The sequence below is a fragment of the Myzus persicae genome, unplaced genomic scaffold (genome assembly GCF_001856785.1).
Source record: "Myzus persicae strain clone G006 unplaced genomic scaffold, MPER_G0061.0, whole genome shotgun sequence".
NCBI lineage: Eukaryota > Metazoa > Arthropoda > Insecta > Hemiptera > Aphididae > Myzus > Myzus persicae.
Genome location: NW_019100795.1, coordinates 1 through 11,215, shown reverse-complemented (window position 1 = coordinate 11,215; position 11,215 = coordinate 1). Strand labels below are relative to the sequence as shown.

Genomic DNA, 11,215 nt, shown 5'->3' with positions numbered 1-11,215 from the left:
TACCGATGGGAAAAACGGTTTCTTTATAATATGGTCTTACATAACACAATATAGGCCAGAAAGAACTACCGGAACTCCTACTTAAAGGTAATCCGTCAATACCAAATACTAGTTTTAAACAGTTATCATTAATATGCCTCTCAATTGGGTAACATTTTTTTATACAATTCGCAATGCCAAAATGATAATAAAACCCCGGGTTGACGTTCTTCACTTCGACTTTTTTTGATGACACAGTTGTTTTTAAAAGAGTCCTAGAATCTTTCGGTAGGGTTTTGAAACAGTGGTGTTCTGTTAATATACATAATAAATCATTTACTGCCACATTACTAATATTATGACTGACGGCCCAATTTGATAAATGATCATGAATGACGTCAATAGGCTGCTGTGTAATTAAATCATCAGTTTCATCATCACTACTTGATGTATCACAATAATTGTAATCTTCATAATCAGATAATATAATAGAATCGTCGAATGTAACACCAACTGCAATGTCTATAAAACAGTAAAAAATCTTAGAATTCATAAAAAAAGTAATATATTATTGTATCTCGATTATTCAGACCAGTAAAAAAGTAGAAAAAAGCCGGTATGAGTTAGAGCCAGTGGATAACTAATAATTATATAATTGTATAAAATAATTGTAGGTAGGTAAGTATTATTTTTATGTACCTACCTACCTATATAAAGGTATGGTTACCTGCAACTTTTATACTTAAAAGTATATCAGGTAATAATTAATTAATGTTGGAATAAGATACAAAATATATACATACCATATTTAAATGTATTATCCTGCTGATCAACAGCTACTCCAATGTTAAAGTGTTTATTACTAGAGCTAGGGCCCTGATCATTTGTCACATATTTATTTGAATTTTCCAACCTTTGTGGCAAAGGACAGTCGATTTTGTTTTGAGATTCGTCGATTTCCGAGTCTATAATATTATTATCATTTGACTCTGTTAAGATTAATAATAATAATAGTATTTATTTTCAAACTAACGCGGCAATATAATAATATATTAGAATCAGTGACGCCGAACCTAATTTAAGGAGACGCTATTTATAATACAGCCTAGCATTGGTGGGTGGGTAATCCTTATAGGTGGGTAGGTAGGTACTCAAAATAATGTATAGTTTAAAAAATAGTTAAATGTATGTATTTAAGAACAAATTATTTCACAATTATGCAAATATAAGAAAGCAGTTGTAGCCGTTGTAGGTACATAATATTGTTAAAAATAACGCGAACTTTGTGTGATAGCGTTATATAAAGTTAATAAAGCAAGCTTCTACAATAGGTATACTACCAAAATATTGACTAAAAGAAGTATTTCCAGATATTTATATAGTGCGTGGTGGATTTAAGGGGGGCCAGAGGGGCCAGCCCCTCTAATCGGCTTACCATCTAGCCTTCTAGGTTAATGAATTAGGCATTTTTTTAATATTTGTGCCGCAAGACATGGAAAAAGACAATGCCCCCCTCCCACGCAAAACAAATTTCTAGATCCGCTACTGCTATAGCTTAATGATTTGACGTTACCTACCTATATCAAGTAAATCATTGTTCATTGCCACTTCATTATATGAGGCCACATTATTACGCCACACATAAAAGTATAAAACATTTAGTTGGGCACCACTGATTGCAAGATTACAAGGCACAATTTTAATTTAGCTCCCAAGAGAATTTTTCGAAAATTGTTTCCCAAAACATGTGTGTTAACTTTTAATTGTTTTAACGATCTTTTTATGAGGACACATTTATAATAATTATTATACAGTAGTAATTGCGGTCACCTCCAATATGTCGTACTTCATTTATTTCGTCTAACAAACGACGTCTTTTCGTCCTTTCGCTCATTTTAAAATGTCTTTTTCACTGTTAAAAAATAATATAAAAAAATTGATGTAATTAAATGCAATTATAATCTATACAATCTATACTAATAAGTAATATTATATACATATATTTACCTACCTATTTTATAGTTGGGCGTACCTATAACCTTTAAAAAGCCTCCAAAATTAACAAACAATATTATAATTTATTTATAGGAATAGGTGTAATATGTATAATTGTATTATGAACACAACGTAGTACCTATTTGGAATTCAAATTTGGAAGTATATAGATACACCTAATGAAAACTATTTAATAGGTAATAATATTTTTGTTCGTTTTGTAATTGTGTGAATGACCAGTATAATAATATGGTAGATACTAGATATGACGTCTAGTAATACCATAAATATTATATTTATATGCGTTGCTTTTGCGATAACGATACGCGTCGACTTGGTGGTCGAGTAACTGGAAACTACGTAGTACGTTTATTTTTAATAATATATTATCGATAATAATATTATGCGTGCACGACGCCGCGACTTCCCATTCGCTTATTATTATTTAATTACTATTACCACTCGCGTGTAGTCGTTACTCGTTACTCGACAATGTCATTTTAAACTCTTTACCGTTTCGAGGTTTGTCGTTTGTCTTGTTCTCATTGTCATTTGTCATTGCTTACCCCGTGTGTCTATGCTCTCGACTCTATTTTACGTCTTTACTGTTACATCTGTGTACGTGTACTTCTAACGTATTTTTACTGTAATGAGGTCAATCGTACATTTTTTGGATGAAAATACCGTGGAAACTGTACCAAGCAAATGGTTTTCAAAAAATAAATGTGCCTGGCCTAATAACAAAAGTAAGCGGCATATTGCAGATCAATCTGATCCGATTCCAGAATGTTTTAAATGGTATAAAGCTCGGGCATTGTTAACGGACATAGGTAAGTATTTATTTCTACTTAATTTAAGATGATTGGAAGTAGTAAATGGTGATTTATTCTTTTTGGTTTAATATACGTGAAATATAAATATCTTAGACGTAGGTATTCTATTTCCAACATATTTAACATTTTTGTCGTTAAGTTTACGACCAGGGGCGTATTTAAGGGGAGACATGAGGTCCGTGCCCTCTCCCCCATTCGCCTTATTTTATACTTTTTTTATTATTGAGAGTATTAACCTCCATAGGCCCTCTTTACACGCACGGGCACATGGTGGCATATCATTATATCATGATATGATATTGATATTTTGAGAAGAAAAGTACGAGATAAGTGAATAACTGTGTATAATTTGAACTTTTGTTTGTGCCCCCCTTCCATAAGACATTTCTGAATACGCCCCTGTGTACATACGACATTAATATAATAATATATTCTTTTGGTTCCCATTTTTTTGTAGATTATTTATACAATTTATACTAACTTAATAATGTAATAGGTATGTGAAATAAAGTTAAACACCAGATTAATTAATTAATATATATATATACATTTTGATTTTAGAATCTTTCTCTAAAGCGAATAGAAAATGCAAAAAAGCTTTATACACAACTAATTTATCGTCTACTGAAACAGAAAATGATGAAATGATGAACAAAAATCAAAAAAAATCTAAAGAAATGTTACAGTATAATTCGACAAAGCGTAATAAAATAAAATTGACTGGATACAATGAAAATGACAAATTTTCAGGTAAAAAAATGTAATTTAATAGTACCAACTTAGTGTAAGATCGCTATTACAGAATACCTATTTGTCACCGGTAGGCTTCATATTTTTAGTTAATTCAAATTTTCAACAAATAATATTATTATAATTTTCAGACATTGATACTGCTGACGATGACGATTACACAGCTCTTAAAATACCAACATACGAGTCTGGTAAAATGTCAAATTTTTATTTTATTATACCCCTTAAGTGGCCTCCATACCAACATTTGTTTTTTTACGCATAATATATATTATAGGGACATATAGATTATATTCTGTATTTCCACAATTACGACTTACTCTGTGGTTCAGTTTAGAGCAAATCCACCTAGGTGGTATGCATTTTATAAAGAAAAATATTTTCTATGCTGAGATAGGTTTTTTATATTTTCATTGTTGAATAAGTTAATTAAAAATAATCAAAATTAAGTTAAACTAACATGCTTAGGTATATTTATAAAAAATTAAAATGTTAAAAAACTATCCGTCCGAATCACAGAAAATATTATAAAGTACATATAATTATAAGTGCGTTCCCCCTAAACTAGACCAGCTAGAGAGCTGTATCAGTGGAAACATGGATTAATATCTGTGTTTCTATATTATGCGCGAGATAAACAGAGAAAATAAATGTTGATATTGGTGGTCCCTTATAATAATAACTGTATTATATTAACTCATAGATGATGGTACAAGTACAAAAGAAACTGTAGAAGGATCTAATAATAAAGAACTTCAAAAAAATGAATTCTCTTCTCCATCTTCTAACCAAAGTAAACCATATATTTTTAATACAATTAACTATACAACTATTGAGTACCTACAATATTTAAGTTTTAGATAAAATTCATTCAAAAATTGAATCGCCAAGCAAAATCGATCATCATGACATTGAATCTTCAAATATAACACCTCAATTGTTGGGTATGTATTTGATTTACATAAAATCATTATAAACAATATTAAACGTAATATTTATTGCCTATACCTACTTATGTTATAGTTAAAACCTCGGCTAAAACTCATCATTCATCATTTTCATTGCCTGCAAGAAAACATATTCAAAACAAATCTCCAATGAAAAGATTTTCTCAAAGTTGTATGTATTTAAATATTTTTGATTTAATTTTTATAATATTTTCTGATATTTTGAATCTATATTATGTTTTATAGACAATGATCAATATTTAGTTGTTGAATCTGATAGAAAAAAAAATGGAAATGCATTTCGAAGCCTGCTGTCTCCCGATTTGTGTATGTTTGTTTTTTTATAAATGTTAAAATTTATATATTTAATTGATTTTATCTTTTTTTTTATAGTATTGAGTAGTCCAGAATTTTCACCATCTCCCAAAACGACGAAAATCATTGATCAACATAACTCGCATAAAACTCATTTAAAAATTGAATCGCAAAGCAAAAATAATCATAAGATCAAATCTCCAATAAAGATAAGCCCACAATTGTTGGGTATGTATTTAATTTGCATAAAATGTTTATAAACATTAAAAAATGGGGTAATGTTTATATTAAGCGTAATATTTATTGCCTATATACCTAATATGTTATAGCTAAAACCTCGGCTAAAACTCATCACTCAACATTTTCATTGCCTGCAAGAAAAAATATTCAAAACAAATCTCCAATGAAAAGATTTTCTCAAAGTTGTATGTATTTATATATTTTTGATTTAATTTGTATAACATTTTCTGATGTTTGAATCTATATTATGTTTTATAGACAATGATCAATATTTAGTTGTTGAATCTGATAGAAAAAAAAATGGAAATACATTTGGAAGCCTGTCTCCTGATTTATGTATGTTTGTTTCTTTATAAATGTTAAAATTTATATATTTAATTGATTTTATCTTTTTTTTTATAGTATTAGTAATCTAAATTGTTCATGTATATGTATAGAAAACGTTAAATGTATAAAATATCTAGGATTGTATATTGATTCGCATTTAAAATGGAAAAATCACATTGAACATTTAATATCATTAAGTCGTAAATTCTTTTATATTTTTCGTAACCTTAGATCTATACTCGATAAAATACAATTAAGAATAATTTATATCTCACTCGTTCAATCAGTTATTACGTATGGTATTGAGAGTTGGGGTTGTGCTTATGATACTCATTTAAATAAATTGAAAACAACTATGAATAAACTAATTAAATTTATATTAAAGTTGCCTAGCTACACAAGTACTGATACTATATATAAGGAATTAAATGTATTTAATTTTGATAAGCTGTTTAAAAAAAGTGTATTATTACTTATATATAAGCATAGGAATTTTGTACCAATATGTAATCATAATGTAAATACTAGATTTAAGAAAAATGTAAATATTAATATTCCTAGATGTTATAAATCTTTTGGCTTCAAAAGCACAATAAATACTGCTATTACTCTTTGTAAAGACTTAAAAATTAATATTAATATCTTCAATAATTATAATCATTTTAAAAATACCATATTAACACTACTCTAAGTTATAATGTATAATTATTAAATCTATTCATTTTTTTCATTTATTATTATTATATAATTGTTTTTTTTTCTTTCTCTCTCAAATTAATCAATTCTTTTCTGTTTTAGTCTATTTATATTTATGTCTAATATTTTAATTTTCTATATTAAGAACTCATCACCTTCAATACAAGCACAGCTTATAGAAGGTGAGCAGACGATACTATTATAATTTTATTGTTAAGTGTATTAATTGTTTGTTTGCAAATAAATAAATAACCAAATAACCAAAATAACCAAATAGGTAGGTATTTACCTTATACCTATATTGTTTTACATATTTTAGAATAACAAATGTATATTTTGAGGTTTATACTTTTATTATATCAAAGGCGTAATTTTAGATGTTGCAGGGTATGCTTATGCACACCTAAAATAGTAAAATGTATCAAGATTGCATTTTTGCATTACTTTATAATTTTTCTTTGCCCTTTTTCTTTTAAACTATTGGTCTTAAGTATTGGAAACTATAGCTATGTGAAATTATTATTAATGCATTAGTTAAATTAAATATAAAAATCTTTGGGTTATATTAAATATTGTATGTAAGACTGATATCAGGATTTATTTTATATACAATATGCATACTAATTTAGCTTATTAGATGGATAATACAATGATTTTAAGTAATGAACGTAGCGAGAAAATAAAATGTATAATAACATTTGTTATTTTAACAAGCATGGTTTAACAACAAAACCTTTAGAGTTAAGCACTTTCCAAAAGTCAGTGAAAATAACAATAATTGAAATTGTATACAACTTTAATGTTTTATACCTTAAGTTTTTCACATGCTCCATACATAGAAGCATAACCTAAGTGCATCATAAATCCAAGTACAGCCTTTTCAGAAGCACTACGAACACTTGCATTTCTATCTTCAAGACTTGTGTAAAGAACCAGAAGCAAACATTTCAACTCATCAGCAGGAATTGACTTAGAAGGGACTATATAAATAAATAATTTAATTATAACTTTTTCAACTAAATTAATAATTAAAATCATACTGAGTGGCAACTTTTCTGCAAGCCAAGTCCATAACTCTGATCTTAATGTTACTGAATTATTTTTTAATGCATCCAAAAGTATATCACCACCAAAAAATTCACGATAACCGCATACATCTGCCCATGTATTCATACATTGACGAGCACTTTGACATTTAAACGTCTAAAATAGTTTATACATCATTATTAAAATTTATTCTAAAAAATATTAATAATACAATACCTTTGGGTCACCCAATGCATTTAAGACACCAGGTAAATAGCCTTTTATATAGTTTTTAAAAGATGATCCCATAGCTTTTGAAATTAATTCTACCAAGTTGATTGCATTCGAACCAAGGCGAGCATTTGAATCACTTATTCTAAGTAATAATGACCAACAAAAACAATTAATAATAATAAATATTATTTTTAAACATTTATAAGTAATAGTTAACTAGTGTATACCTGTCTTGCAAAGCTTTTCTAGCTTCTCCCAATTCACTAGTTATAAATTTGGCTTCATTAACAATATTTTGCAATTTGGTTAAAGCATCAGATCGAACCTAAATATATATATATATATGAATTATAAAGTGTTTTATATCTACTAATAATATTTATACTACTTACTTTCCAATCTTTATCTGAAAATTCATTAATCAAAGTGTTCGAACACCGATCCTCTTGGCGCGTTTCAGCCGGGTCAAAGGCCATCGTAGCGCAAGTGACAGTCCGGTCTACACACTTGTCTAGTTTTCCCCCCGAGTGGTCAAGCTGTGATCGCCGTGAACTTGTCGCCGCCGTCTCGATCGACGCGTCAACTCTGTCGCGCCATATACACTTTTTTCATGACTGTCGTCTAAACCGGTCGACCTGTGTTGTTGCCGCACTAGGCCCGACACCTTTATGTACGTGTGTGCCCGGTTACGTTGCCCGGTGGCATAGGAACCACGCGCCCTGTTATTGTCAATCCGGTGTTTATATAAACTTACATCTTGGTTTATTTGTTATGTGACGTAGTAATATATTATTATATCCAATAACCGTCGGCCGTATTCATATGTGTATAATATATATGCATATTGGTTCGTATACATATACGTCGTCAAGCTGGTCCTATAATCATCTACCACACCAGTGAGGAGTGTCAATTTGGATCCGAGGATCGTGACTACTGGATACTCAGGTCTATAAGTTGCATTATTGTATTGTATACCATTATTTGGCCTTAAAGGTGAATTTAGTATTTATATTTTTGTACTATTTATTATTATAGTTATTTAGGTGCTATTTATTATATTGATTTTGGGGCCCCGTGTTACTTTCATATTATATTTGTAAGTTTGTTTGTAGCACTTTGTGACAGTGTCACATTAATATACATATTATTTATAATTTATATTTAATTGATCTTATAATCATTTGTTGTTATTATTGGTCACCCAGTTCATTTCTGTCTATCATCTGCGCAAGTTGCGGCAGAAAACTGCATTCTATCGTAAGCTCTGTCGCAGCGAAAACACAAAGCATCAGTTATTTGAGGAGATATATCTACTCTTGGTACTATGTCTCGAATGTTAACTTCATATGATGGTTTTTCATCATCACTTGCCGTTTCTATGGATTCAGTGGATCCGTCCATATTTTTGCCCCGTGTTGGTTTAGGAGGAGCTTCTCCTTGATGCTATTGAACAAAAAAAGAATTACATGTATTGTTATTTCTTACAGAATATATTATAAATAACAATTAATCTTACCTTTTCAAATTCTGCATTTATTTGTTGCACTAAAGTTGGTTTTTCATTTTCGAAAAACAAACTTAACTGAGGTCCCATATATAAAGATACATAACACCCAGAAGAGAAATAACAGCTAAACGAACTTGAGGATTAGAAGCACTCACAGCTTTTTTGACATTTTGCATCACAGATTTAGGTTCAATACTAAAACAATAACAAAAAAAGGTGGGTAAGTGGATGTTGCTCTGCCATACAGTAGATTACAATTGGGTCACTGTAATGGATGGATATAATCTTATAAGGAATCTTGTATTACATTTTAAAATCAAAATATTTTGAAAATGTTATCGCGTATAGAAACTGCAAATATAAACAACCAGTGAAAATTCCATGCATCTGCGGTTATTTTTTTTAGAGTTACACCAAAAACCAAAATCGATTTTGTGTAAAAATTCGCGTTTTTCCTTAATTTTTCTTTTGTTTTTCATTTCGCTTTTGAAAACTACTGTGAAATTTTTACTTTTGACCCCTCAAAGTACCAACTAGATTCACTTTCCTATTAGAAAAGTTACTGTTGAAGAAAATCCAAGCATTTTTACTGTCCTAAAAGGTGATGACAGACACAAAAAAAAAAAAAATAAAAAAAAAAAACACACATCATTGTAAAATCAATATATTCATCGCTTCGCACAGAGTCTAAAATATTAAAATTTAATGAAAATGGACCAAGTTAGAGCTAATTATTATTTTGAATTTATAAAATATCAGCGTTCCAATTTCTGATTAAAGCATGCGAATCGTACTTTGCTAATGTTGTAAGCATAGATAACACTGAGATACTAAGGTTGATTCTGGACTTCTGGGACATACTGTTTATTGAAATGATGTTTTATTTTTCCATAGTATTTTTAGTATGTATAGATTTCTCTCAAGTATTACAAACAATTAATTAAAGAAATTAAAAAAAATAGTGTATCTTTTAACCCAGGATCAATATAAACTATAAACAAGCTATTATAATTCTACATATTGATGGTAGACAAGAAATATTCAATTATTAAAAGTAACAACACTAAAAAAAAAAAAAAAAAATAAAAGTTCAATAATACATAGGTACTATTATTTGTTTACCAGGTACCAAAGAGGTGTATATCCACTTTAAATAATTTTCAATTCGATTTTAATAAAAAATCCATATGCAATTGCAGGTGAGTTTTGAATTAATATTATTTAATTAATTATTTCCTTATTTTTTTTTTATATAAAATATTATTTTTGATAGATTCATTGGCGAACTCTTTAGAAATGGTGCTTTTCCTGAAAAAGTTATTTTGTCATGCATTACAGATTTAAGTAAAGAAAATGATGAAAATAATGAGCTACAAATGCATTGTTTATGTACAATACTACAATTAGTAGGACCAATATTATCAAAAGTAACAATACCTAGAAAATTTCTATGAAGAAATTGATAAATATAAATGGTTTTTTTTCTAGACACATGATTTGAACAAACCAGTTAATAAGCTTGTATCCTCTATAAATAACCATGGTATGCCATCGACACTACAATGTTTAATACATCAAGTAAAAAGAATGCATTCCAAGGGTTGGATAAATGAGGGTAATTGTTTTTAGTTTTAAAATAATTTTAAAAAATTACTGCTGTATAAGTATTGAGTGTACCTTATCATTGAGTCACTGTAATAGATATGTTAGTATTTTTTTTTTTATATATAATAATTATTATATATAAAAAAAAAATATTTATGATAAATCATTGCGTATTATGAAGAACAATTTTGAGAGGTGATGGACATGTTTTTTTAGTAATTTATATGGATATTTTAATATATTTATATTGTTATAAGTAATTTATTTTTCTGTTAGTCATACGATATGTTTGTTTCTAAAACAAATTGTATATAATAATATTATATTATAATTTTATATAATTTTTCCAGTTGTTATTAAGAGGATGTCAGTACATTATTTTTTTCTCTCTCTCTGACCCACGCCTAACATAGAAAATGTTAGGTGATCTAATTGCAAATATGAGGGGCTTTAGGGCCTAAGCCCCCCCCCCAAACAGTTCCTACATTTTGTTTTAAACTTCAATATTACCATAGTAAGACTTTATCGCCCCCAAATCCCAAATGCTATTTGCGCCTATGATGAGAGGGTGATAGATAAGTAAGGTTAGGTTAGGTTAGGTTAGGTTGCAGTAGCGCGTCGGTCTCAGTAGCGCGTCGGTCTCAGTAGCGCGTCGGTCGTCGTAGCAGAAGCACGTTGTCCGCACGAACACCGTCCTCAAGTCGCCGTCCAAGCATCTTGCACGTCCTGCTCCGAGGCCTGCCCCCCGTGGCAGATAC

The 11,215-nt window shown here is 29.2% G+C and overlaps 3 protein-coding genes across 3 annotated transcripts; 2 read left to right on the top strand and 1 right to left on the bottom strand.

Annotated features, from left to right (window-relative positions):
• Positions 1 to 2,169: 2,169 nt before the first annotated feature.
• LOC111043040 lies at positions 2,170 to 6,042 on the top strand. Its single transcript, XM_022327825.1, has 10 exons — positions 2,170 to 2,804; positions 3,369 to 3,557; positions 3,689 to 3,748; positions 4,261 to 4,350; positions 4,412 to 4,501; positions 4,581 to 4,676; positions 4,751 to 4,831; positions 4,898 to 5,047; positions 5,149 to 5,244; positions 5,318 to 6,042. Exons 1-10 carry the CDS (start codon positions 2,624 to 2,626, stop codon positions 5,413 to 5,415), a joined length of 1,131 nt encoding a protein of 376 aa, XP_022183517.1. The 5' UTR covers positions 2,170 to 2,623; the 3' UTR covers positions 5,416 to 6,042.
• An 844-nt stretch (positions 6,043 to 6,886) lies between these two features.
• LOC111043041 (protein mini spindles-like) lies at positions 6,887 to 7,493 on the bottom strand. Its single transcript, XM_022327826.1, has 3 exons — positions 7,346 to 7,493; positions 7,123 to 7,285; positions 6,887 to 7,062 (listed from the first exon to the last, which is right to left on the bottom strand). The coding sequence occupies exons 1-3, from the start codon at positions 7,415 to 7,417 to the stop codon at positions 6,887 to 6,889; spliced, it is 411 nt and encodes a 136-aa protein (XP_022183518.1). The 5' UTR covers positions 7,418 to 7,493.
• A 2,070-nt stretch (positions 7,494 to 9,563) lies between these two features.
• On the top strand, positions 9,564 to 10,481 carry LOC111043039 (eukaryotic translation initiation factor 4 gamma-like). The gene is made up of 4 exons (XM_022327824.1): positions 9,564 to 9,572; positions 9,978 to 10,051; positions 10,126 to 10,279; positions 10,341 to 10,481. The coding sequence occupies exons 1-4, from the start codon at positions 9,564 to 9,566 to the stop codon at positions 10,479 to 10,481; spliced, it is 378 nt and encodes a 125-aa protein (XP_022183516.1).
• Positions 10,482 to 11,215: the final 734 nt, after the last annotated feature.

Excerpts from the sequence above, each read along its gene's own strand:
- LOC111043040 (XM_022327825.1), top strand. The coding sequence starts at position 2,624 with ATGAGGTCAATCGTACATTTTTTGGATGAAAATACCGTGGAAACTGTA. Across the intron at positions 3,558-3,688 it reads TGAAAATGACAAATTTTCAG|ACATTGATACTGCTGACGAT; the intron begins GTAAAAAAATGT and ends TATAATTTTCAG. Across the intron at positions 4,351-4,411 it reads TTCTCCATCTTCTAACCAAA|TTTTAGATAAAATTCATTCA; the intron begins GTAAACCATATA and ends ACAATATTTAAG.
- LOC111043041 (XM_022327826.1), bottom strand. The coding sequence starts at position 7,417 with ATGGGATCATCTTTTAAAAACTATATAAAAGGCTATTTACCTGGTGTC. Across the intron at positions 7,286-7,345 it reads ATGCATTGGGTGACCCAAAG|ACGTTTAAATGTCAAAGTGC; the intron begins GTATTGTATTAT and ends AAACTATTTTAG. Across the intron at positions 7,063-7,122 it reads TGCAGAAAAGTTGCCACTCA|TCCCTTCTAAGTCAATTCCT; the intron begins GTATGATTTTAA and ends TTATTTATATAG.
- LOC111043039 (XM_022327824.1), top strand. Across the intron at positions 10,052-10,125 it reads AAATCCATATGCAATTGCAG|ATTCATTGGCGAACTCTTTA; the intron begins GTGAGTTTTGAA and ends TATTTTTGATAG. Across the intron at positions 10,280-10,340 it reads TAGGACCAATATTATCAAAA|ACACATGATTTGAACAAACC; the intron begins GTAACAATACCT and ends TTTTTTTTCTAG.